This window comes from Trachypithecus francoisi, unplaced genomic scaffold (genome assembly GCF_009764315.1).
Source record: "Trachypithecus francoisi isolate TF-2019V2 unplaced genomic scaffold, Tfra_2.0 Lachesis_group10, whole genome shotgun sequence".
In the NCBI taxonomy this organism is placed as follows: Eukaryota; Metazoa; Chordata; class Mammalia; order Primates; family Cercopithecidae; genus Trachypithecus; species Trachypithecus francoisi.
In genome coordinates this window covers 34,230,832-34,257,234 of record NW_022681455.1, presented here as the reverse complement: position 1 = coordinate 34,257,234, position 26,403 = coordinate 34,230,832, and the positions used below count along the sequence as shown (strand labels likewise).

Genomic DNA, 26,403 nt, shown 5'->3' with positions numbered 1-26,403 from the left:
GCCTCACAACTGTCTTTTTCTACCATCCCAGCCCTTTTTTCACTGCCCCAGCTCTGTTTTCTTAGAAGAGCCCTATCCTCTCTTGCCACAGGCTTGGACACATTGACCAAATCTTGTAACTTTCTGTGCCTTTTGGTTATATCTCACCCCAGCATTTTCACTTCTAAGTATATGCTGAGGAATGCTTATTTATGAGCAGAAAGAAGCATGTACAGGCTGGGCATGGTGGCTCACACCTATAATCTTAGCACTTTGGGAGGCCACGGTGGGAGAATCATTTGAGTCCAGGAGTTTGAGACCAGCCTAGGCAACATAGCAAGCCTTCATCTCCATTAAAAAAAAAAAAATTTTTAAAGAAGCATGTACAAGAGGTTCATCACAACTTTATTTGTAATAGCAAAAAATTAGAAACATTAAGTGTCCACCGATAGGAGAATGGTTGTGCAAATATGACACATTCATATTTTGTATTATCATCCAGCAGTTTAAAAATAATATAGGAGGCCGGGCGCGGTGGCTCAAGCCTGTAATCCCAGCACTTTGGGAGGCCGAGATGGGCAGATCACGAGGTCAGGAGATCGAGACCATCCTGGCTAACACAGTGAAACCCTGTCTCTACTAAAAAATGCAAAAAAAAAACTAGCTGGGTGAAGTGGCGGGCGCCTGTAGTCCCAGCTACTGGGGAGGCTGAGGCAGGAGAATGGCGTGAACCCAGGAGGTGGAGCTTGCAGTGAGCTGAGATCCGGCCACTGCACTCTAGCCTGGGTGACACAGCGAGACTCCGTCTCAAAAAAAAAAAAAAAAAATAATAATAATAATAATATAGGAAATCTATATATCCCAACATAAAGCGTCCTGTAAGACATATAGTTAAATGTTCGTTGAAGATAAGGTTAGTTGGCAAGCGTGATCCCATCTGGGTAAAATAAAATGTACAAAAACATATTTGTGTGTGTTCATATATATGTAAATATATAGAGTGGAATCTGGCAGGGAAAATATTAAACTGATTAGAGTGATTACCTCTGGGGAAGGAATTGGGACTGGAAGGAAGCCATGGAAACTTTTACTTTATCTAAAGTTTAAAACAATTTTTTACAACCCCGTCATCTTTTCCAGAGTCTGGGCAGAAATGTGAAGCAATCAAGCAGTTGTAAAGTTAGTATTTAAAGTGCTTAAGGATACAGCTACCCTTTCCCCCAAGAATTCTAAAGGGATATATTTGAGCTTAGGAAAGTTAAAATTAGAATTGCTGAAATTCTCTTCTATATGTCTTCTCCTTGGGTACGAGGAAATGAAAGCAAAGATGTCTCTGGGGGCAGATGGCAGAGCTTCAGTTAGGTTTTTGCTTTTGATGCAAGTTTATTTTTGGCTTTTAAACCTGACCTTGCTGTTCTTAGAGTTTTAACTTTTTAAATTTAAATTAAAATGTCTTGTTTGTGAGGATAAAATTAGTTGGGAAAGAGGTGGTTCACATGGAGATCACTGAGATAGCTGACTATGTTTCCAGAGGACTGGGTTAATCTTTAAAGGGGTACAAGACACTTTGACTAGAAGTAATCCATGAAGAACTATCAGATGTGTTAATCAGCCTGAGAACTAGAGAATATTGCTCTTGTATAAATTTATGCTTTTATGTATTGAGAAGCAATGAGTTATCTGGAGCTACCTAATAAAACTTAAAATAAGGATAATCATTTGTTATCTCATGCTTTTTGTTAGATATGAATTCAGACAAGGTAAAGGCATGTACCATGTTGTCTGGAGCCTCAGCTGAAAGAACCAAAGGCTGAGAACAAAATACTGTGGGGAGAGAAAAGCTTGAATGCCTTTTCCATAGGCTTCCAGTAAGTTTTTCTCCTACATCTGAGTTGTCTTTGCTCACTTTTCTCTCTCTCTCCACCTCTTAACATTAGATACCTTAGGATTCGATCCTTTGTCTTTTTTTTCTTTGTCTGCTTCTCATTTATTCCTTGGTGATCTCTCCCAATCTGGAGGCTTTAAATACAGTAAGTAGGTGGTTGGATTAGTGGGTAGGTAGGTAGTTGGGTGGATGGGTGAATAATCTATCCCCATCCACTGCTATTCTTAACCTGCCTACTTGGTGTTTCCATTTGAATGTTCAATAGCCATCTGAAACTCAATATGTATAAACCTTGATTCTACTGCCTTCCCCCAAACCTGCTTCTCCAGCAGTCTTTCCCATCTCAGTAAATGGCAGTCCATCCTTTAAGTTACTTAACCTAAAAACCTAGAAGTCATCCTTGATTTTTGTTGTTTTCTTACACCTAATACCTGGTTCATCAGCAAATCCTGTTGGCTCTACCTTCAGAATACGTGTGTCTAAAATTCAACCACTTCTCACCATCTTTTTCACTATCCCCCTGGTCCAAGCCACCATCACCACTCACCTCGATTCTTTAGCTATACCCCCTGCACTTTTGCCTTCTTCACTCTACTACTTTCAACACAGTAGGCAAAATGATCCTGTAAAAAGAAACCAGGCCAGATCATGTCACTCAAAGGCTTTCTAAGCTGAAGCCCTTAGACTGGCCTGTGATCTCTCTGCCTCTGGGACCTCAGCTCTCACTCCCCTCTCTTTCTCACTGTGCTCCAGCAATACTGGTAGCCTCCTTGCTGCTCCTCTAATACCAGGCCTTTTCCTTCTCAGTGCCCTTGTGATTGCTGTTCCCTCTACCTAAATCACCGTGGTTGGAAATAAGACAGTCTCACATTAAACCTGGAGGAGAGAGACTTCATCCTGTTGCTTTTTTCAGTGTTTCATTTAGTAAGTGTCTTTTATTGATGAAGAAATGCCATGGTACTGAGGATGGGAAATTAAGTTTCAAATAACAGAATGTGTTTATACTAGAAGTAGCAGGTCCAAGCATTCACACCTATACCACATGCAATACTGTTTTTCATCTACCTACCTGCCATTCTTGCTCGTTCATTTCTCTTCCATATGAAGCAGTCGTGTCCTTCAGATGAGGCGGGAATTTCTAGGAGACTCGTTTGCCACTGAAGTGTTCATTTTGTTTGGCTCCGTTGTTGTTCCTCTTTACTACCTTTTGTGATTGAGGGGGAATTTGAGGGCAGTCTGGGATGCCATCTGAATAACTCATTCTGTCAGTTAAGGGACTTGGTAGGGGTCCACATCAGGCCCTAAAATAGATACGGTTTTAGTTTCAAAATAAGCCATAAAAACACTCTCAAAAGAGCCAAGCTTTTGGGCCAGATGTGGTGACTGACACCTGTAATCCCAGCGCTTTGGGAGACTGAGGTGGGAGGATTGCTTGAGGTCAGTTCAAGACCAGCCGGGGCAACAGAGAGAGACCTGTCTCTACAAAACAAAGCGAAAAGAGCCAGGCTTTTGAAGTGGGTTTCTAGAGTGGAGAGTAAGGCAGTCAAAGAGGGGAAGAGATTGTTTTAACCAAGATGACAAGAGCTCCTCCATGACATGCTTTAGCAGAGATTTATGAAAGCAGGAAGAAAGACGATCAGCTATTTCTGGCCGTGTGACCAGCAAAGCTCTGGGCGTCAAACTGAATGAGGACATCACTGAGAAAATCCTTAAACTTGAGAAGCCTAAGGTAGTATGCCTGTCATATATAGGGTCTGTGATATTAAGTGGAATTTATTTTTATGAGGTCATAGAATCACATTGTTGAAAGGACGTCAAGAGGTTATCTAGTTTAAATCTATACTTTTGGTCAAACAGAAACCTATATGCAGGCCTTCAGTTTTTTCTTTTGAATACATATTTAAAAGATATGTCTGTACATGATCTAAATGAGTAAACTCTTTTTGAGACAGGGTTGTGCTCTGTCTTAAAAAAAAATTTTTAATGAAATAAATTACCTTTAATGCCATTGAATAGTGAGATGCCACTATATACCTATTCGTCTGAAATTTAAAAATGATGTCATTTAGCAAATTGAGAATAAGAAAGGTAGATGCAGCTTATTGCTGCTTTAAAATAAACTTTTCATCTCTGGTGAGTGAATAGATGTGATATTAAATGTTTCAGAAAGAACAAGACCACGTTTGTGTGATATTTGGCAAAGTTGAATTTTTTTGTCATTTCAAACTGAAACTGCCAGTTCTGCCTTTAAAATGAAAGCTAGAAAATTGAGGAGGCTTTCGGGTAGTAAGAGAACCAGAATCACTTAAGACTGCAAAACCAGTTTTTCTTAAGTGTTTGTTCCCCCTAACTCCCTTTTTAAAGCTGGCCCTTCATACGGATTTTTCAGGTAGTCTAAAAGGCAAAAGATTTATGTAATACCCCAATAGTAACTGCAAATTCAAAAAATAATTTAATATTCCATTTAAATAAACTTATCTCCCCTGCAGAAAGTGTCCTGATTTATTTTCCCAGCAGCGGAGATCAGGAGGTTGGTACGTGTATATGCTTTAAAATCGAAGACACCTAGGTTCTAGTCCTGGTGCTGATGTATAACTGCATAGTATTGGCAAATTATTTATCATCTCTAGATACCAGTTTTCTTGTGTGGAGCATAGATATCATGATATAATACCTGCTTCACAGGTAGACATTTAGTAAGAACTCAAATGCTAGGTATTATTCTTACTAGGAAAACAGACTAATTTGCCCTGAATCACACAGTGACTTATGACGTGAACCCTCAGGACTGTCTCCCAAAGTCCTGGGCTTTCATGTTCCCTTTTCCCCTCACATCACCCTATTACCTTTGTCAGGAGTATGCTAATTAAGTTAATGAACTATATGAATAATTTTAGCCTTCTTTACGTAGTTAGGAAAGAAACTACTTTTGGCATTAGGGTTTAATTTTTTTTTTTTTTAGACAGAGTATCACTCTGTCACCCAGGCTGGAATGCAGTGGTGGGATCTTGGTTCACTGCAACACCCACCTTCCAGGTTCAAGTGATTCTCCTGCCTCAGCCTCCCAAGTAGCTGGGACTGCAGGTACACACCACTACGCCTGGGTAATTTTTGTATTTTTTTTTTTTTTTAGTAGGGACAGGGTTACGCCATGTTGACCAGACTGGTCTCAAACTCTTGACCTCAGATCATCCACCCACCTTGGCCTTCCAAAGTGCTGGGATTACAGGTGTGAGCCACCACGCCCGGCCTTATATTTTTAGTAGAGACGGGATTTCGCCATATTGGCCAGGCTGGTCTCAAACTCCTGACCTCAAGTAATCTACCTGCCTTGGCCTCCCAAAGTGCTGGGATTAAAGGCATGAGCCACCACCCCCAGCCAGGGTTTATTTAATTTTTCTATGGTCACTTTTTTTTTTTTTTTTGAGTCTGAGTTTCACTCTTATTGCCCAGGCTGGAATGCAATGGTGTAATCTCGGCTCACCGCATCCTCCACCTCCTGGGTGCAAGTGATTCTCTTGCCTCAGCCTCCCAAGTAGCTGGGATTACAGGCATGCGCCACCATGCCCGGCTAATTTTTTATTTTTAGTAGAGATGAGTTTCTTCATGTTGGTCAGGCTGGTCTTGAATTCCTGACCTCAGGTGATCCACGCGCCTCGGCCTCCCAAAGTGCTGGGATTACAGGCGTGAGCCACCGCTCTTGGCCTGATTTTTTGTATTTTTAGTAGAGATGGGGTTTCACTGTGTTAGCCAGGATGGTCTCGATCTCCTGACCTTGTGATCCGCCCACCTTGGCCTCCCAAAGTGTTGGGATTACAGGCATGAGCCACTGCACCCAGCCTTAACTTTTTTTGTTTTTAAGCCGTTTTAGGTTCACAGCAAAATTGAGTGCAAACCACACAGAGTTCCCATATATCCACTGACCCTACATGTGCATAGCCCCCATTATCAACATCTCACACCACAGCAGTACATTTGCTTCAATCAATGTACCGACACTGGCCAGGCGCAGTGGCTCATGCCTGTAATCCCAGCACTTTGGGAGGCTGAGGTGGGCGGATCACGAGGTTAGGAGATCGAGACCATCCTGGCTAACACAGTGAAACCCCGTCTCTAGTAAAAATACAAAAAAATTAGCCGGACATGGTGTCGGGCGCCTGTAGTCCCAGCTGCTCGGGAGGCTGAGGCAGGAGAATGACAGGAACCCGGGAGGCAGAGCTTGCAGTGAGCTGAGATTGTGCCACTGCACTCCAGCCTGGGTGACAGAGCAAGACTCTGTCTCCAAAAAAAGAAAAAAAAAAAAAAAGTACCAACACTGACACATCATAATCACCCCAAATCCATAGTTTTCATAAGGTTCCCTCTTGGTGTACTTTCTTTGGATTTGTAGAAAGGCATAATGACATGTATCCAGAATTATAGTATCATACAGAATAGTTTCACTGCCCTATAAAAATCCTCTGTGCTCTGCATATTCATCCCTCCCTCCCCTAAACCCCTGGTAACCACTGATCTTTTACTGTTTTCAGTTTTACTTCTCCTAGAATGTCTTGTAGTTGGAATATACAGTATGTAGCCTTTTCAGATTGACTTTTTCCACTTAGTAATATGCATTTAAGATTCCTCTATGTCTTTATTTATTTTTCTGTTTTTTTCTGAGACAGGGTCTCGCTCTGTCACCCAGGCCAGAGTGCAGGTGTGCAATCTCAGCTCACTGCAAGCTCTACCTCCCAGGTTCAAGCAATTCTCCTGCCTCAGCCTCCCGAGTATCTGGGACTACAGGCCTGTAGTTGTGCGCCACCATGCCCAGCTAATTTTTGTAATTTTAGTGAGAGAGGGTTCCACCGTGTTGGCCAGGCTGGTCTGGATCTCCTGACCTTAGGTGATCCACCCACCTCAGCCTCCCAAAGTGTTGGGATTATAGACGTGAGCCACCATGCCCGGCCCCCTCCATGTCCTTACATATATAACTTGATAGTTCATTTGTTTGAGCACTGAATAATAATCCTTTGTGTAGATGTACCATGCCTTATTTATCCATTCACCTATTGAATTTACCTACTAAAGGGAATCGTGGTTGCTTCCGAGTTTTGGCAGTTATTAATAAAGCTGCTATACAGTAATCAAGACAGTGTAGTTTTAGTAAGAGACAAATAAATAAATAAGTGGAACAATAGCGGGCCCAGAAATAGACCCACATTTATGTGTAGGTTTTTTCATGGACATAAGCTGTCACCTCCTAATTTAGGTAAACACCAAGGAGTGCAGTTGCTTTATCATCATATGGTTAATAGTATGTATAGTTTTGTAAGAAGCTGCCAATGTGGCTGTGTCAAATTTTGCATTCTTTCCAGCTAGCAAATGAGAGTTCCTCACCAGCATCTGGTGTTGTCAGTGTTTTAGATTTTAGCTATCCCTTTTTTTGTTTTTTGTTTTTTTTTGGTGGCGGAGTCTCTGTTGCCCAGGCTAGAGTACAGTGATGAGATCTCAGTTCACTACAACCTCCACCTCCCAGGTTCAAGCAATTCTCCTGCCTCAGTCTCCCAAGTAGCTGGAATTGCAGGCGCGCACCACCACACTTGGCTAATTTATGTATTTTTAGTAGAGACGGAGTTTTGCCATGTTGGCCAGGCTGGTCTTGAACTTCTGACCTCAAGTGATCCACCTGCCTCAGCCTCCCAAAGTGCTGGGATTACAGGCATGAGCCACCCGTGCCCTGCCAATTTTAACTATCCTAATAGGTGTTTTCTATTTTAATGAAGTTCATCCTATCAATTTTTTCTTTCAGGTATTCTGCCTTTGGTGTTGCATCTAAAAATTCATTGCCAAACCAAAGGTCACCTGTATTTTCCCCTGTGTTATCTTCTGGGAGTATTGTAGTTTTGTATTTTACATTTAGGTCTGTGATTCATCTTGAGTTAATTTTTTTGAAGGGTATAAAGTTTGTGTCTAGATTGATTTTTCTGCATGTGGATGGCCAGGCAAAAATGCCAGCATCATAGGTAGAAAAGACAGTTTTTTTTCTCCATTGTGTTGCTCTCATTCCTTTGTCAAAGATCTGTATACTGTATTGATGTGGGTCTATTTCTGGGCTCGCTATTTGTCCATTTATTTATTTATTTGTTTCTTACTAAAACCACACTGTCTTGATTACTGTAACATTATAGTTAAGTCTTGAAGTTGGATATCCATTCTCCAACTTTGTTCTTCTTTCTTACTGAGTTGGCTGTCTGGGCTTTTGCATCTCCTTGTAAACTTTAGGATCACTTTTTCAATATTCAAAAAATAACTTGCTGGGATTTTAATTGGGATTGTGTTGAATCTGTAAATCAAGTTGGGAAGAACTGACATAATAATGTTGAGTCTTCCTATTAATTAACATGGATTGTTGCCATTTGTTTAGTTTTTCTTTGAAATCTGAAAGTTTTGTGGTTTTTATTATATAGATCTTGTACGTGTATGTTATAAATTTATACCTAATTATTTCACTTTAGGAGGTGCTGATGTAAATGATACTGTTTTTAATTTCAAATTCTTGTTTATTCTTGAGATCTAGAAAAGCAATTGACTCATGTATATTACGCTTGTATCTTGCAGCCTAAAAACAAGCTAATTGTTTTAATTTCACAATATTTTTGTCAATTCTTTTGGATTTTTAAAAAATTAAAATCATGTCATCTGCAAACGAATACAGTTTTATTTTATTCTAGTTTCTCACCATTAAGCTTCTGGTTTCTTACCATTAAGCATGATGTTAGCGATAGTTTTTTGTACTTATTCTATATCAAATTGAGGAAGTCTCCCTCTGTTCCTAGTTTGTTGAGAGGTTATTTTTTTCCTTTTTTTTTTTCTCCGTCCAACTATGATTGGAGATTGAGAGTTTTTTTTTATCATGAGTAGGTGTGATTTTGTCACATGTGTCTTCTGCATCTGTGCTGATCATGTGACTTTTAGCTTGTTGATGTAATGGAATACATTAATTGATTATTGAACATTGAACCAGGCTTGGGAGAGATAAATCCCACTTGATTGTAGGTGTAATTCTTTTTACACATTGTTGGATTTGATTTACTACAAGATATTGGTCCATAGTTTTCTTGTGATGTATTTGTCCTGTTTTGGTATTAGGGTAATGCTGGCCTCATAGACTTAAGTTAGGAAGTATTCTTCCTTCTAAAAGAAATTGTAGAGAATTGGTATAATTTTTTCCTTAACTTGTAGAATTCACCAGTGGCCCATCTGGGCCTGGTGCTTTCTGTTTTGGAAGGTTATTATTATGGTTATTGTTGTTGTTGTTGTTGTTGTTATTATTTGAGACAGAGTCTCACTTTGTTGCCCAGGCTGGAGTGCAGTGGCATGAGATCAGCTCACTGCAACCTCTGCTTCCTGGTTCAAGTGTTTCTCCCGCCTCAGCCTCCCGAGTAACTGGGATACAGGCATGTACCACCGCGCCCAGCTAATTTTTTGTATTTTTAGTAGACACAGGGTTTCACTATGTTGGCCAGGCTGGTCTTGAACTCATGACCTCAAGTGATCCTCATTCCTCAGCCTTCCAAAGTGCTGGGATTACAGGCGTGAGCCACTGCGCCCTGCTCTTGTTATTTTTGAGACAGGGTCTTGCTCTGTCACCCAGGCTGGCGGGCAGTGGCACAAACATAGCTCACTGGAGCCTCAAACTCCTGGGCACAAGCAGTCTTCCAGCCTCAGCCTCCTGAGTAGCTGGGACTACATGAATAGGCAACTATGATAAGCTAATTTTTTTATTTTTTGCAGAGACAGGGTCTCAGTGGTTTTGCTCCTGCTTGTCTCAAACTTCTGGCCTCAAGCAATCTTCCCACCTCAGCCTCCCAAGTGCTAGGATTATAGGCATGCAGCACCACACCCAGCCAGTTATTAATTATTGATTTAATTTCTCTAATAGATGTAAATTTATTGGGATTGTTTTTTCTTGTGTGAGTTTTGACAGATTCTACCTTTCCAGGAATTGCTCATTTCGTGTAGATTGTGAAATCCATGGGCACAGGGTTGTTCATAGTTTTCTTTTCTTTTCCTCTTTTTTGTTCATGGCGTCTTTAGTGATGTCTCCTCTTTCATGTCTAATATTAGTAATTTGTGTTTTCTTTTTTTCTTAATTAGCCTGGCTAAAGGCTTATCAATTTTTATATGATTTTATTTTTATTGTATATTTTAAACATATATTTGTATACTTTTAGGCTTTTTAATTTTACTGACCTTTTAAATAACCAGTTTTGGGTTATGTTCATCCTCTCAATTGATTTTCTGTCTCAATTTCATTGACTTCTGTTCTCATTTTTAATTATTTTCTTCTGCTTACTTGGATTTAATTTTTCTAGAAATTAACTTTTACCTTAGGAAACTTTTTCTAGTTTCCTAAGGTAAAAGCTTAGATTATTAATTTTAGATCTTTCTTTTCTAATATATGCATTTAGTGCTAAAGTTTTCCTCTAAGCACCACTCTCACTGCATCCCACAAATTTTGATGTTATGTTTTTATTTTTATTCAAAAATTTTCTTGAGATTTCTGCTTTGATTCATAAGTTATTTGGAGGTGTGTTGTTTAATCTCCAAATACTAGGGGATTTTCCAGTAATCTTTCAGTTATTGATTTCTTTCTTTTTTTTCTTTTTTTTTTTTTTGAGATAGGCTTTCATTATGTTGCCCAGGCTGGTCCCGAACTCCTGAGCTCAAGCGATCCTGCCATCTCAGCCTCCCAAAATGCTGGGATTACAGTTGTGAGCCACTGTGCCCAGCCAAGTTAACTGATTTCTTAACTCCATTGTGGTCTGAGAGCATACATTTTTATGTGTACTGTTCTTTCAGATTTGTTAAGGTGTGTCTTGTAATTCAGAATGTGGTCTGTCTTGTTGGATGTTCCATGTGAGCTTGAGAATAATTTGTATTCTGCTGTTGTTGGATAAAGTAGTCTACAGAGGTCACTTATGTCAGTTTGATTTTCTGCTACCTAGATCTGCCTATTTCTGATAGAGGGATGTTGAAGTCCCCAACAGGAATAATGGATTCATCTACTTCTCCTTGCAGTTCTGTCAGTTTTTGCCTCATATATTTTGATATTCTGTTGTTAGGCATATACACATTGACTATTATTACATTGTCTTGTAGAACTGATCCCTTTGTCATTATGTAATGTTTCTCTATTCCTGATAACTTTAGTGCTCTGAAGTCTGCTTTTTCTGAGATTAATGTAGTTAGTTACTCCTGCTTGCATTTGATTAGTGTTAGCATGGTATGTATCACTCTCTATCCCTTTACTTTCAAGGTATGTGTTTTTATACTTAAACGGTGTTTCTTGTAGACAACATATTAAACATATTAGATAACTCTTGTTTTGTGATACACTCTGACAGTCTCAGTCTTTTTTTTTTTTTTTTTTTTTGAGAGAAGATCTCACGCTGTCTCCCAGGCTGGAGTGCGATGGTGCGATCAGTGCTCACTGCAGTCTCGACCTCCCAGGTTCAAGCTGTCCACCCACGTCAGCTTCTTGAGTAGCTGTGATTACATGTAGGCACACACCGCTATGCCTAGCTATTTATTTATTTATTGTAGAGACAGGGTCTCCCCATGTTGACCAGGCTGATCTCGAAATTCTAGGCTCAAGTGATCCTCCACCTCCACCTCCCAAAGTGTTGGGATTACTGGCGTGAGCCACCACACCTGGCCCCCACCCTTTTTTTTTTTTTTTTTTTTTTTTTTGAGACGGAGTTTCTTTGTGTCTCCCAGGCTGGAGTGCAGTTGCACAATCTTGGCTTACCGCAACCTCCACCTCCTAGGTTCAAACGATACTCCTGCCCCAGCTTCCTGAGTAGTTGGGACTACAGGCATGTGCCACCATGCCCTGCTAATTTTTTTATATTTTTAGTAGAGACGGAGTTTCACTATGTTGGTCAGGCTGGTTTCAAACTCCTGACCTCAAGTGATCCATCTGCTTCGGCCTCCCAAAGTGTTGGGATTACAGGCATGAGCCCCTGCGCCCGACCCTGTCTTTTAATTGATGTATTTAGACCATTGATGTTTAAAGTGATTATTGATGTAGTTGAATTGATATCTCCCATGTTTGATAGCTTTCTATCCATTGTCCTTTTTTTTCTGTTCCTGTTCTTGTCTTCCATTCTTTCTCTGCCTTTTGTGGGTTTAATTGAGCATCTTACATTATTTCATTTTTCTCTTTATTTTGTTCTTATCCTTCATTTTAGTGGGTTCCTTGGAAGAAGAGATAATATACGTAGTCTGCCACTACATTTTTTGTTAAAATTTTTAGAGACAGATTCTCCCTCTGTTGCCCAGACTGGAGAGCAGTGGTGCAGTCATAGCTCACTGCAGGCTCAACCTCCTGGGCTCAAGCGATCCTCCCACCTCGTCGTCCTGAGTAGCTAAGACTACAGGCGTGCCACCATGCCTGGCTAATTTTTTTATTTTTGTAGAGATGGGGTCTCGCTTTGTTTCCCAGGCTGAGCTTTAACTCCTGGCCTCAAGCCATCCTCTTGCCTCGACCTCCAAAAGTGCTGCATTGCAGGCATGAACCACCACACCTGGCCTTAACTTTTTTTTAAGTTTTAGAATTATTATTATTTTTTATTATTGTTATTATTTTTAGAGACAGGGTCTTGATATGTTGCCCATGCTGGTCTTGAACTCCTGGGCTCATGCAGTCCTGCTACCTAGCCTCCCAAGTAGCTGGGATTACGGTTGTGTACCACCACACCCAACATTTTAGAATTATATCTCTTTTTTTTCCTTTGACTTGAAAATAATGATATAAATGTTTTTGTTTCTCTAAGATACTACACAGGAGTATCTTGCTTTTAATAGACTACTCTTCACAAATTGCACATAGGCCACATTTGTAAATTCACTCATTTCTGTGTATGATTTATCTCAAAAGCTAGTAGCATTTAAAAAAGAATTGCTCCTTAGTCAAGGAACTGGTATTTTAAATTGACTAATTTAAAGGTATTTTGCTGTTAGCACACTTTTAGTACAAATAACTACCCTAAATTGCTTTTTAACCACTTTTTAACAATTGGAATGAAAGATATCTTTTTACTCAGTTTAGTGGTCTGTGTTATAACACACATTGAATGCTACCTGTTGACGAATAGTAAGTTTAGTGGCTAAGTGTACAGATTAGAATGTGCCCTGTTAGAATATAGTACTGTATTTGAGCTGGTTTGTGTTGGAACCCTGAATAGAGGTGGAATTACTGGGACAGGAGCCAGTCGCCTTCTGCGAAATGAACTGAGTCCAGAAGAGTCTTCCAAAACAGTTGTGTTTGCTTTCCCATCCAGCTCCACATTCCAGGAAAGGATTTTTAGTCATTAGGAAATATATCCACAGCTTACTTTCCATTGACTTCAATATAATTAACAGTGGTTTCAGCAAACACTAAATGCAACCCTTGCCTCTGGAGATGCCACAATCATTAAACTACCAACAGCTGCTGGATTTAGACAAATCTAACTTATCCGGCCGAGTTGCCACTTAACAGCTTTCTCTTAATTCTATGGACTTACAAATACAAGCTGCTTATCACAAAGCTTGCTACACAGGAAGCAAATTTAAGGACTGCCAAGACAGTATGGTGGTCATGAACTTATGTACACCTAGTAAACCTTCATCAATATAAAGTAAAAATTATCAGAGTTATGGGGAAAGTCGACAACTCAATAGCCATATTGAAGACTTCAAAACATCTCATTTTGTGCTTAATTGTCCCTATGAAGAACAATAAAATCTCATTTAGAAAATGATTGAAAAAGTGGCAAACAGAAAAACAGAGATTAAATAACACCATTAACAAGATTGAGCACGTAGCTATGTTGAGAGATAAGCTTCCACCCAACGAAGATTATGTAATTTTTTCAAACATGCATGGAAGGATAAGAACATAACCATATGTTGTACAGGAATTATTACAAATTCCAGAGCATCAGTATTTATAGACTATGTATACTCTGATAGAATGCAGTAAAATTAGAAATCAACAAGCTTGAAAGAGAAACATAGGTTTGGAAACAAAAGTTCTAAATAATCCATGAGTTGATCATAGAAATAAGCAAACAGAGCTGAAGGACTATGAAAGCTCTTCACGTCATGACTTAGGGGACACAGCTCAGTCAGTTCTTTGATGCTTAGATGCTTATATTAGAAAGTTAAATGGACATTAAATAAATTAAGCAATCAACTCAAGCTGGAAAAAACAAGAGCAAGCCCAAAGGAAGTAAAGGGACAGAAATAACAAGGAAAGGGGTAGAAATTAATAGAAAAATAGAAATGATCAACAAAACTAAAAGTGGGTTATTTTTATTTGTCTAATAAAATAGATAAACTTCTGGCAAGACTGATAAATAAGACAAAAATAAATGAAGAACAAAAAAGAGAAATAACCACAGATTTATAATAGAGGTTTTTATTTTTTTTTTTTTATTTTTTATTTTTTTTTGAGACGGAGTCTCGCTCTGTCGCCCAGGCTGGAGTGCAGTGGCCGGATCTCAGCTCACTGCAAGCTCCGCCTCCCGGGTTTATGCCATTCTCTCGCCTCAGCCTCCCGAGTAGCTGGGACTACAGGCGCCCGCCACATCGCCCGGCTAATTTTTTGTATTTTTTTAGTAGAGACGGGGTTTCACCATGTTAGCCAGGATGGTCTTGATCTCCTGACCTCGTGATCCACCCGTCTCGGCCTCCCAAAGTGCTGGGATTACAGGCTTGAGCCACTGCGCCCGGCCATAATAGAGGTTTTTAAATTATAAGAATGTTACAAAGAGTAACAAACAGAGATTTGAAAACTTTCATAGAAATTTTCCAGAAAATCCTACCCAAATTTACTTTTAGAATAATCCAGGCCAGGCATGGTGGCTCACACCTGTAATCCCAGCACTGTGGGAGGCCAAGGCAGTTGGATCACTTGAGGTCAGGAGTTTGAGACCAGCCTGCCAACATGGTAAAACCCCATCTCTACTAAAAATACAAAAATTAGCCGGGCATGGTGGCACGTGCCTGTAGTCCCAGCTACTAGGGAGACTGAGGCAGGAGAATCGATTGAACCCGGAAGGTGGAGGTTGCAGTCAGCCAAGATAACACCATGGCACTCTAGCCTGGACGACAAAGCAAGACTCCATATCAAAAAAACAAACAAACAAAAATCAGACCAGGCACAGTGGCTCATGCCTGTAATCCAGCCCTTTTGGAGGCAAAGGCAGGAGGATCACTTGAGCCCAGGAGTTCAAGACCAGCCTGGGTGATACAGTGAGACCTCATCTCTACAAAAAAAAAAAAAAAGTTTTTAATTAGCTGGGCATGATGGTGAACCCTGTTGCCCCAGCTACTCAGGAGACTGAGGTGGGAGGATTGCTTCAGCCTGGGTGATCAAGGCTGCAATGAGCCATGATCTGCATCACTGCACTCCAGACTGGGAGACAGAGTGAGAGCCTTTCTCAAAAACAAAAACAAAAACAAAGGAAAAAGAAAGATTTGAAAACCTACATGTAGATCATTAGTCCTGAAAGAAATTAAGTAGTAAGCACCTTCCTTCCTGCCAAAAAATACCAAGATCAGACTAGATTAATTTTACTAAAAATTTTAAATATGTATATTCTTGAAGACTATTTAGAGGATGGTTACATACCTTTTGTAAGACTGGTAAGATCTTGATTAATCATTAGCAAACTCTCTTTCTTTCTTTCTTTTCTTTCCTTTCTTTCTTTTTTTTTTTTTAAATATAAGGGGGTCTCACTGTGTTGCCCAGGCTGGTCTTGAACTCATGGGCTCACAGTCTTTCCACCTTAGCCTCCCAAAGTGCTAGAATTGCAGGTATGAGCCATGCTCAGCAATAGCAAATTTTCTCTTTTTTTTTTTTTGAGACCAAGTTTCACTCTCATCACCCATTTCACTCTCATCACCCAGGCTAGAGTGCAGTGGCGTGATCTTAGCTCACTGCAACCTCTGCCTCCTAAGTTCAAGTGGTTTTCCTCCCTCAGCCTCCCGAGTAGCTGGGATTACAGGCATGCACCACTACACCTGGCTGATTTTGTAACTTTAGTAGAGATGGGGGTTTCGCCATGTTGGCCAGGCTGGTCTCGAACTCCTGACCTCTGGTGATCCACCTGCCTCGGCTTCCCAAAGTGCTGTGATCACAGGCATGAGCCACCGTGCCTGGCCTCATAGCAGACTTTCTTTGAAGGGCCAGATAGTAAATGTTTTAGACTTCAGAATTCATATGGTATCTCAGCTCTCCTGTTGTAATGTGAAAGCAGCCGTAGACAATACTTAAACGAATGACATAGCTATGTTCCAGTAAAACTTTATTTGCAAAAACTGATAGCAGGATGGATTTGGCCTATAAGCCGTAGTTTGCTGACCCCTGATCTTGATAATTAAAACTAGAAAAGAACAGTAAATTGTCATTTATGAATGAGAATTTGCACAAATTCTAAGTAAAAATTTATTAAAATTCAACACCTATTCATTATAAAAACTATTAGCAAGCTAAAAATAAAAGGAACTCTCTTAACCTGATAGAGCATCTAATAAAACCAGAGCAAACATATTTTTGAAATGTTCAAAGCATTCCCATGACAGATAAGAATAAGACAGTTCTGCTTGCTGTTATGCTAACATTTAATATTGAACTGCGATCCTAGCCACTGCAATTAAGACAATAAAAATAAATACAAATTTAAATACAAATTGTAAAGATTCCAAAGAAACAAAAATTTTGTTATCTACAGAAGGTGCGATTATTAACTTAGAAAATGAAAGAAAAACAACAGGAACTCTAGTATTAATAGAATTAGTGAACACATTTAGAAAGATTGCAAGAGATAAGATTGATATGCAAGAAAACCACCTGAGTATTGCTGCTTCTGACTAGCCTGGGCAACATAATGAGAACCCCAATTCTACAAAAAAAAAAAAAAAAAAAATTGCCAGGTATGTTGACACACACCTGTGATGCCTGCTACTCAAGAGGCTGAGGAGGGAGGATCACTTCAGCCCAGCAGGTCAAGGCTGCAGTAAGCTGTGTTTGCACCACTGCCAAAATATCTGAAAAAAACTGATTTTTGGCATTTATATGTAAAGGTACAAAAATGGCTTAGAAGTTTTTGTTAAAGAAGAGCAGAGGTTGGCCGGGCGCGGTGGCTCAAGCCTGTAATCCCAGCACTTTGGGAGGCCGAGACGGGCGGATCACGAGGTCAGGAGATCGAGACCATCCTGGCTAACACGGTGAAACCCCGTCTCTACTAAAAAAAATACAAAAAAACTAGCTGGGCGAGGTGGCGGGCGCCTGTAGTCCCAGCTACTCGGGAGGCTGAGGCAGGAGAATGGCGTAAACCCCGGAGGTGGAGCTTGCAGTGAGCTGAGATCCGGCCACTGCACTCCAGCCTGGGCGACAGAGCGAGACTCCGTCTCAAAAAAAAAAAACAAAAAGAAGAGCAGAGGGCCGGGTGCACTGGCTCATGCCTGTAATCCCAGCGCTTTGGGAGGCTGAGGCTGGCAGATCACGAGGTCAAGAGCTCAAGACCATCCTGGCTAACACGGTGAAACCCCATCTCTACTAAAAATACAAAAAATTAGCCAGTATTAGTTAAAATCATCAGCATATGCTATTAGTACATAAATTAACAACTAGATTAGTAAAACAGTAATATCTATGGCTCTATTCTAGACTCTCTAGACCATTGGCTATTTGGAAATAAATTACAGATGAATCATATGATAAAACTCTCAGATAATTAGAAAAGATAATATGACTCTATAATTTTATGCCATAGGAATAGGGATGTGTTACCTTTTTTTTTTTTTTTTTTTTTTTGAGACAGAGTCTCACTCTGTCACCCAGGCTGGAGTGCAGTGGTACGATCTCGGCTCACTGCAATCTCTGCCTCCTGGGTTCAAGCAATTTTCCTGCCTCAGCCTCCCAAGTAGCTGGGACTACAGGCACATGCCACCATGCCCGGCTAATTTTTTGTATTTTAGTAGAGACGGATTTCACCATTTTGCCCAGGCTGGTCTGGAACTCCTGAACTGAGGCAATCTGCCCACCTTGGCCTCCCAAAGTGCTGGGATTACAGGCATGAGCCACCGTACCCAGCCAGGGATGTGTTTCTTAAACAAGATAGCTAACACAAAAGGTAAAGATAAGTAAAATAAACTGTGTCTAATAAAACATGCTCAGGAAAGAACATTGTAAACAAGGGTAAAAGACAAGTGCCAGATTGGGAGAAAATATTTACCACAGAGCATAAAGCATAAGTATCAAGAAGGAAGCTGAAATGGGAGAATAGTCTGAGCCCAGAAGTTTGAGACCAGCCTGGGCAACATGGCAAAACCTCATCTCTACAGAAAAAAAAAAAAAGCCAGTTGTGATGGCACGTGCCTATAGTCCCAGCTACTCAGGAGGCTGAGGCAGGAGGATTGCTTGAGCCTGGGAGGTTGAGGCTGCAATGAGCCATCATTGCACCACTGCACTCCAGCCTGGGCTACAGAGACTGGTCTCAAAAAAATTAATTAATTAATAAAGACACAAAGAACTGCAGATTCATTATGATGGTCACCTGTCAAATAAGAATATGAATATATAATTCTCCAAAGAGGAAATCTGAATGTTCACTAAAGTAGGAAAAGCACACAATTTCAGTTAAAAAATAATGTAATACAATTTCGCGCTCATTATATTGACCCAAAAGTGGGGAGGGAAAATGGCTAACAACAAATACTAAGTATTGAAGAACAAGAGTGATGGCACCTCATACACTGCCTGTGTACTTTGGAGAATGTATCAGTTTGCTGTATATAACAAACTATTCCAAAATGCAATGGCTTTAAAGAGTACATATTACTACTTACAAGCCAAGGTCAACTTCTGGTGGCAGCTGGACTATTCAGATATCTGCAGCCAGCTCTGAGTTAAGTAGGCAACTCTGCTGATCTTGGCTGTGCTCTCACACAGTTTGGAGGTTAGCTGGCTGTAGGCCACTCAGCCTAGACAGCTATGGTCTTTCATCCTTTAGGAGCCTAAGCTCAGGCTTATTCATATGCCGATGGCAGAGTTCCAGGAGGAAAAGTGGAAACTACAAGGCCTCTTGAGGCCTAGGGTTGGACCTGGTAAACCATTCTTCTACATTCTGTTGGCCGAAGCAAGACACAAGGCAAGCCTAGATGTAGGGATGGGTAAGGAGATTCTATCCCATGATAGGAAGAGCTGCAGAATTACACGTCAAAGGATATGGATGTAGGGAGAGGTGGAGAGTGGTCACCATATCTGCAGTTGATCTACCAAAAGAGACCAACTTGAAAATATCTGGAGGTACTTATCCTCTGTGACTGATAAATTTGACTTTTAGTGTAAATCTCAGAGAAACTCTTTCACTTGACAACGAGGAGATAGATTAGATCTACAAGAGAATTTTTTGCAGCATTTTTAATAATAGCAGAAGTAAACTGACAAGTGAGTGGATTAATAAATTATGGTAAATTCCTAAAATAGATAACTGTTCAACAATTAAAATGAATTACCTAGAACTACATGTATCAATATAGCTAAAACTCTGAAACATAATAGTGAGGGAAAAAGTTATAGAAGGTAAAATACCTTTTTTTAATTCAGTAGAGAAACTTGCACAAATACTGTTAATAGTGGATACATACCCAAGTAGTAAAAGTATAAAAACATGCAAGAGAATGATAAACACCATTTTCAGGTGAGTAGTTGTCTCTTGCAGGGAGTAGGGAATACACTTCTTGGTCTTCTCAAACAGCTGCCTTGTAAATCAAGGGAACAAGTAGCAGGAACCTTTCAGCTGCGAATAATAACAGAACACCTATCTAAAAGTGGCTTCAGCATAATCAGTTATGTGAGAAACATGAAGGGCCCAGACATTGGCCGTTATTACCTCATTGCTTCACAGCTCCACAGCATCAGGGCGCTGGGTCAGCTTCTCACTAGATTTCTTTGGCCTTCCCCTTATGATCAGATGATGGTAGCAGCTCCAGCTTTCACATCCCTACTTGACAAGGAAGTACAGAGTTTCTTTTTGTGCAGTCTTTTTATCATGGTGGGAGATCTTTTCCAAAAGTCCCTGAGAGACAGCCTCTAAGGAGCTGTTGAACATGCAACACCCGTGAAGCAGTCCCTGCAGGGGGAGCAGAATTTCCTATGCCTTGCTTAGGTATGCCTTCTGAAAGTACGTCACAGCCCCCACCTGGACAGAATCTGGGTCTCCCTGGTAGCAGCAAGGGAAGGGGAATGCCTGTGGGCTGAGCCGACATCAGTGTTGGTCAAAATGTCTACTGTAGAGTGAAAAGCTGGTTACGGAAGATGACGGTCCACTTTGTGCCAACAAAGTCAGGATTCCTTGTGGTAGATCATTTTAGGCACAGGTTCAAAGGTCCATCACCCACATTAGTGCCTCTGCCTAAGCTTTTGTACGTATACAGGGAGACTGCCACAGAGCAAGATGAGATCCAGCCCTTTCCAGAGAAATACCTCAATCCCAGTAGAACACCTCAAAGGAAAAAGAGACACTTGTGTTTTTTTCTCTTAAAAAAGCAGGGCCGGGCAGGTGGCTCACACCTGTAATCCCAGCAGTTTGGGAGACCAAGGTGGGAAGATCGCTTGAGACCAGGATTTCAAGACCAGCCTGGGCGACACAGCGAAACCCTGTCTCGCTGTGTTGCCCAGGCTGGAGCGCAGTGGCACAATCTTGGCTCACTACAGTCTCTGCCTCCTGGGCTCAAGTGATTCTCCTGCCTCACCCACCTGAGTAGCTAGGATTACAGGCATCTACCACAACCCGGTAATTTTAGTGTTTTTAGTAGAGATGGGGTTTCGCCATGTTGGCCAGGCTGGTCTCAAACTCCTGACCTCAGGGGATCCACCCGCCTCAGTCTCCCAAAGTGCTGGGATTACAGGCATGAGTCACCGCACCTGGCCTTACAAAAAAAAAATTAAGAAAGTATCGGTGGCCGGGCGCGGTGGCTCAAGCCTGTAATCCCAGCACTTTGGGAGGCCGAGACGGGCGGATCACGAGGTCAGGAGATCGAGACCATCCTGGCTAACACTGTGAAACCCCGTCTCTACTAAAAAATACAAAAAACTAGCCGGGTGAGGTGGCGGGCGCCTGTAGTCCCAGCTACTCGGGAGGCTGAGGCAGGAGAATGGCGTGAACCCGGGAGGCGGAGCTTGCAGTGAGCTGAGATCTGGCCACTGCACTCCAGCCCCAGCGACAGAGTGAGACTCCATCTCAAAAAAAAAAAAAAAAAAAAAAGTATCGGTTGTGGTGGCACATGCCTGTAGCCCCAGCTACTTGGGAAGCTAAGACAGGAGGATCACTTGAGCCCAGGAGTTCAAGGCTGCAGTGAGCTATGACCATGTGCCCTAGCCTGGGCGACAGACTGAGACCCTGTGTCTTAAAAAAAAGAGAAACGGTAGGCAATTGTTCAGATTATTTTTGTTAACTAGGCCTAAAGTACTAGAAAAGGGTGAAAGAACTATCTCTACTAAGATGGACTTTTAAATAAAGACTCTCTCTCCAGATTAGTGGCTTTTGACATATAGATTGAAATTGTAACTGCTTTCATATGATTTTGCAAAAGACAGATCCATACCAGCATCCTTATGGGACCAAATTTAATATATCCCTGAATTTAATCTTATCCCCAAATGTGTGAGCCAAATATCTGTCAGATGTGGCCCTGACACATATCCCGACCTGCATGCAGGAATCATGTGACGGATAAAAATAACCCACTCTCAGATTGCTTGTGGCAGCATTTGAGAAAAAACTAGGAGATGAAAGTTGGACATTGAGTCTGGGAAAATTGTGAAAAAGTAAGATAGCTAAGGTAAACTAGGAGAACCTTTGCCTGTGAGAAATTTTTCTTTTTTGTCAGCACTATGACCTTAAAGAACTGAAATCCTGTTACTAAAGGGGGAACCTCTTCCTGAGAAAAATGCTGAATTCCAATTTCTAAAATTGGTAAATAGGGAAATATTTATTTGCTTTTGCTGTAGAATTATTGGTAAGATCACATTAAATAGATTCTGCTAATTAGATCCCATAAATGCTATGAAAGAAAGGCTAAGGGACACATAAAAACTATCATTAGCCCTGTGTGGTGGCATGCATCTGTAATCCCAACTACTCAGGAGGCTGAGGCAGGAGAATTGCTTGATCCCAGGAGTTTGAGGCCAGCCTGGGCAACATAGACACCACCTCTTTAAACAAACAAATATCATTACTTTCTACGTTCTACAAGTTGGAAGACTAATTGGAAGTGAAAAATACCACTGAAATGTTGGTGCACAAATGGCAGCATAATTTGACTTACACTAGATTTTACACATTTGTGTCTATCTCAGATAGGTACTTTTACATTTTTCTTAACTGCATCTGACACAGAGTGAATCATAGACACACGTTGGTGTCAAATGCAGAGGTTACTATTACTAAACGAAAGTTTTGTGGTTTTTTTTTTTTTTTTTTTTTTTTGAGGCGGAATCTCGCTGTGTCGCCCAGGCTGGAGTGCAGTGGCGCGATCTCGGCTCACTGCAAGCTCCGCCTCCCGGGTTCACGCCATTCTCCCGCCTAAGCTTCCGAGTAGCTGGGACTACAGGCACCCGCCACCACGCCCGGCTAGTTTTTTGTATTTTTAGTAGAGACGGGGTTTCACAGTGTTAGCCAGGATGGTCTTGATCTCCTGACCTCGTGATCCACCCGCCTCGGCCTCCCAAAGTGCTGGGATTACAGGCTTGAGCCACCGTGCCCGGCAAGTTTTGTGTTTTGAAGTTACTTTGTTTTGTTTTTTTGAGACAAGGTGGCTCTATTGCCCAGGCTGGAGTGCGGTGGTGCAATTGTGGCTCACTGCAGCCTTGACTTTCTGGACTTGGGTGATCCTCCCACTTCAGCCTCCTGAGTAGCTGAGACTATAGGCATGTGCCACCATGCCCAGCTAATTTTTTGTATTTTGTAGAGATGGGGTTTCACCTTATTGCCCAGACTGGTCTCGAACTATTGGTCTCAAGCAGTCCTCCTGCCTGGGCCTCCCAAAGTGCTGGGATTATAGGCTTGAGCTACCGTGCCCAGCCAAACAAAGGTTTTAAATGAATTATATTGAGTTGTCATAATATTAAGTTGATTTGTGCCCTAAAAGTTTGGAGATTGTTTTGTAAACTTCTAGTTTCTTTAAGAAAAAAATAATTGGATAGTAGCTGCTAAAGAGAATGCTTTCTCTCTCTCCTTTGCGGAGGAGAAAGATGAATGATGGCCTCTTAAATCTTTTCTTGGGCCAGGTACAGTGGCTCACGCCTGTAATCCCAGCACTTTGGGAGGCCGAGGCGGGCAGATCATGAGGTCAGGAGTTCAAGACCAGCCTAGCCAATATGGTGAAACCCTGTCTCTACTAAAAATATATATATTTTTAATTAGCTGGGTGTGATGGTGTGCACCTGTAATGCACCTATAGTCCCAGCTACTCGGGAGGCTGAGGCAAGAGAACCGCTTGAACCTGGGAGACAGAGGTTATAGTGAGCCAAGATCGCACCACTGCACTCCAGCCTGGGCGACAAGAGTTTAAAAAAAAAAAATTTTTTTTTCTTACCTCTGTCCCCCAAGGCCCTCATCTGCCCCAACAGCTCTCCTCCCAGACCCTCAGTGGAGGCTTGTGGCAGGAGCACAGGTGACATGTCTCAGGAGATGAGCAGAGTATGTTCAGGCCTCCTGGGATCAGAGTACAGAAATGGCTTTCCAACTCAGGCTGGCCTGGCAGCTTGTCCCACTTGTCAGGCAGCTTCATTGGTTAATTCATGAAGTATAAGCTAGCTAGTTTTAACTGACTGTGGAGGGCAGTTATTTCTAAAAATAGAGAGAAGCAACTTACTATTTTCTTATTTAAGAAAAGGCAGACATTTCCATTCAGGTAGACCAAAAGCCACGTGGGTAGATGAATATAAAATGGTAGAGAAAGCAGACATGTTGGCAAGAGAAAAGAACAGAGTTCATTGACAGATAATTAGCAAAAATTAATTTCAAAATATGTCATCCAGGCCAGGCACAATGGCTCACAACTGTTATTCCTGTACTTTGGGAGGTCACAGTGGGCGGATTGCTTGAGGCTAGGAGTTTGAGACTAGCCTGGGCAACACAACAAGATCTTGTCTCTACAAAAAAAAATTTTTTTGATTAGCTGGGTGTGGTGGCATACGACTGTAGTCCCAGCTACTTGAGATGGTGAGGTGGGCAGATCACCTGAGGTCAGGAGTTCAAGACCAGCCTGGCCAACATGGTGAAACCCTGTCTCTACCAAAAATAGAAAAATTAGCTCGGCTTGGTGGCACACACTTGTAGTCCCAGCTACTTGGGAGGCTGAGGCGGTAGAATTGCTTGAACCTGGGAAGCAGAGGTTGCACTGAGCCAAGATTGCACCACTGCACTACAGCCTGGGTGACAGAGTGAGACTCTGTCTCAGAAAAGGAAAAGAAAAAAACAAAAGTATATATTAAGAAGGTCTAGGCCGGGCATGGTGGCTCACGCCTGTAATCCCATCTCTTTGGGAGGCCGAGGTGGGTGGATCACAAGGTCAGGAGTTCGAGACCAGCCTGGCCAACATAGTGAAACCCCATCTCTCCTCAAAATACAAAATAAAAATAAAAATAAATTAGCCTGGTGTGGTGGCGGGGCACCTGTAGTCTCAGCTACTTGGGAGGCTGAGGCAGGAGAATTGCTTGAACCTGGGAGGCAGAGGTTGTAGTGAGCCAAGATTGCGCCACTGCACTCCAGCCTGGGTGAGAGAGCGAGACTCCATTCCCCCCTCCTCAAAAAAAAGGTCTGACCGCTGAAGTTGCCCCTCTCCCTGCCACTTCTTGTCATCACATCACTCTGTGTATTTCTGTCATGATACTTACCCATAGCAGAATTACCATGTTTATGTTCTTGTTGATCTAGGCTTTCCTGAGTTCTTGCAGGGTGCTGAACTCTCTTCCAGCATATTGTATACGGACAGCCAAGTCAGACAAGGGTCTTAATCTCATGGGATCTTGCATTCTAGCCGGTTCATTGTTATACCTCTGGCACATATCCTGTTTTCTGGTTCAGATTAGGCATTTAGTGTATATTTGTTGAATGAATAAGTGAATGAAGTAATCTGTGTATGTATGTATATATTTAGAGACAGGGTCTGGCTCTGTCACCCAGGCTGGAGTGCAGTGGTATGATCTTGGCTCACTGCAACCTCCACCTCCTGGACCCAAACAACCCTCCCACCTCAGCCTCCCGAGTAGCTGGGACTACAGCCGTGCACCATCATACCCAGCTAATTTTTGTGTTTTTTTGTGGAGACAGGGTTTCACCGTGTTGCCCAGCCTGGTCTTAACTCCTGAGCTTAAGTGATCCACCCGCCTCAGTTTCCCAAAGTGCTGGGATTACAGGTGTGAGCCATAGTACCTGACCAATTAATTAATTAATTAATTATTTTTGAGACATGGTCTCACTTTGTCACCCAGGCTGGAGTGCAGTGGTGCAGTCATAGCTCATTGCAACCTTGAACTCCTGGGCTCAGGTGATCCTCTCACCTCGGCCTCCCCAGTAGCTGGGACTGTAGCCACATGCTGCCATGACTGGCTAATTTAAAAACAAATTTTTAGAGGCAGGGTCTCACTATGTTGCCCAAGTGGATCTTGAACTTTTATCCTCAAGTGATCCTCCCAATTCAACCTCGCAAAGTGGCAGTGCCTGACCTGAAGTAATCAATACCTCAAAATATTTTTGGTATGGTGGCTTCATGGCCTTGATTATCTTGCTAGGTTTAGCTAGCTTTGCAGTAGGGAGAGAGACCAGAAGAAATGAAAGGCATTCTAACTTCCCAGAGCATACACTGCTGTTAGCAGTCTGTGACACATAGGAAACACTGGTATCACTTCACAGGTGTGGAGTCTGCCCAAGCTGTGTCCTCTTGTTTTTTGTTTCTATTTTATAAACTGCTTAAGAAGACTCAGAATGAGACCAGCAATATAATACTATCAGTGCATTAATTCTTCTTTTCACTTTCCAGGCGGGAGTAAAAGGGACATTGGGAAGATTAGTTGGAATTTTTGAGGTAAGTCTGTTAAAACCTTTGGTACAAATGATACGTATTAATAACCACATATATATTAACATAGGGAAAATGCCATCTCTGTTTCAGCGAGTTGTTTTTTTTTTTTTTTTTTTTTTTTTAGTTATTTTTAAGTTTTTGAGATAAGGTCTCACTCTGTCGCCCAGGCTGGAGTGCAGTGGCATAGTCATAGCTCACTGCAGCCTTGAACTCCTGGGCTTAAGCAGTCTCCTGCTTCAGCCTCCCAAGTAGGTGAGACTACAGGAACACACCAGCATGCCTTCTAAATTTTCAAATTTTTTGTAGAGACAGGGTCTTGCCATGTTGCCTAGGCTGGTCTCAAACTCCTGCGCTTAAGCGATCCTCCTGCCTCAGCCTTCCAAAATGCTGGGATTATAGGCGTGAGCCACCATGCC

The 26,403-nt window shown here is 41.6% G+C and overlaps 1 protein-coding gene across 1 annotated transcript in view; it reads left to right on the top strand.

Annotated features, from left to right (window-relative positions):
- LOC117087074 (diphosphoinositol polyphosphate phosphohydrolase 1) overlaps nucleotides 1-26,403 on the top strand; it is a 115,058-nt gene that overhangs the window by 75,275 nt on the left and 13,380 nt on the right. The window contains exon 3 of the mRNA XM_033216848.1: nucleotides 25,946-25,990. Within this exon, the coding sequence (XP_033072739.1) occupies nucleotides 25,946-25,990 (45 nt within the window). The remainder of the gene's footprint in view (nucleotides 1-25,945; nucleotides 25,991-26,403) is intronic.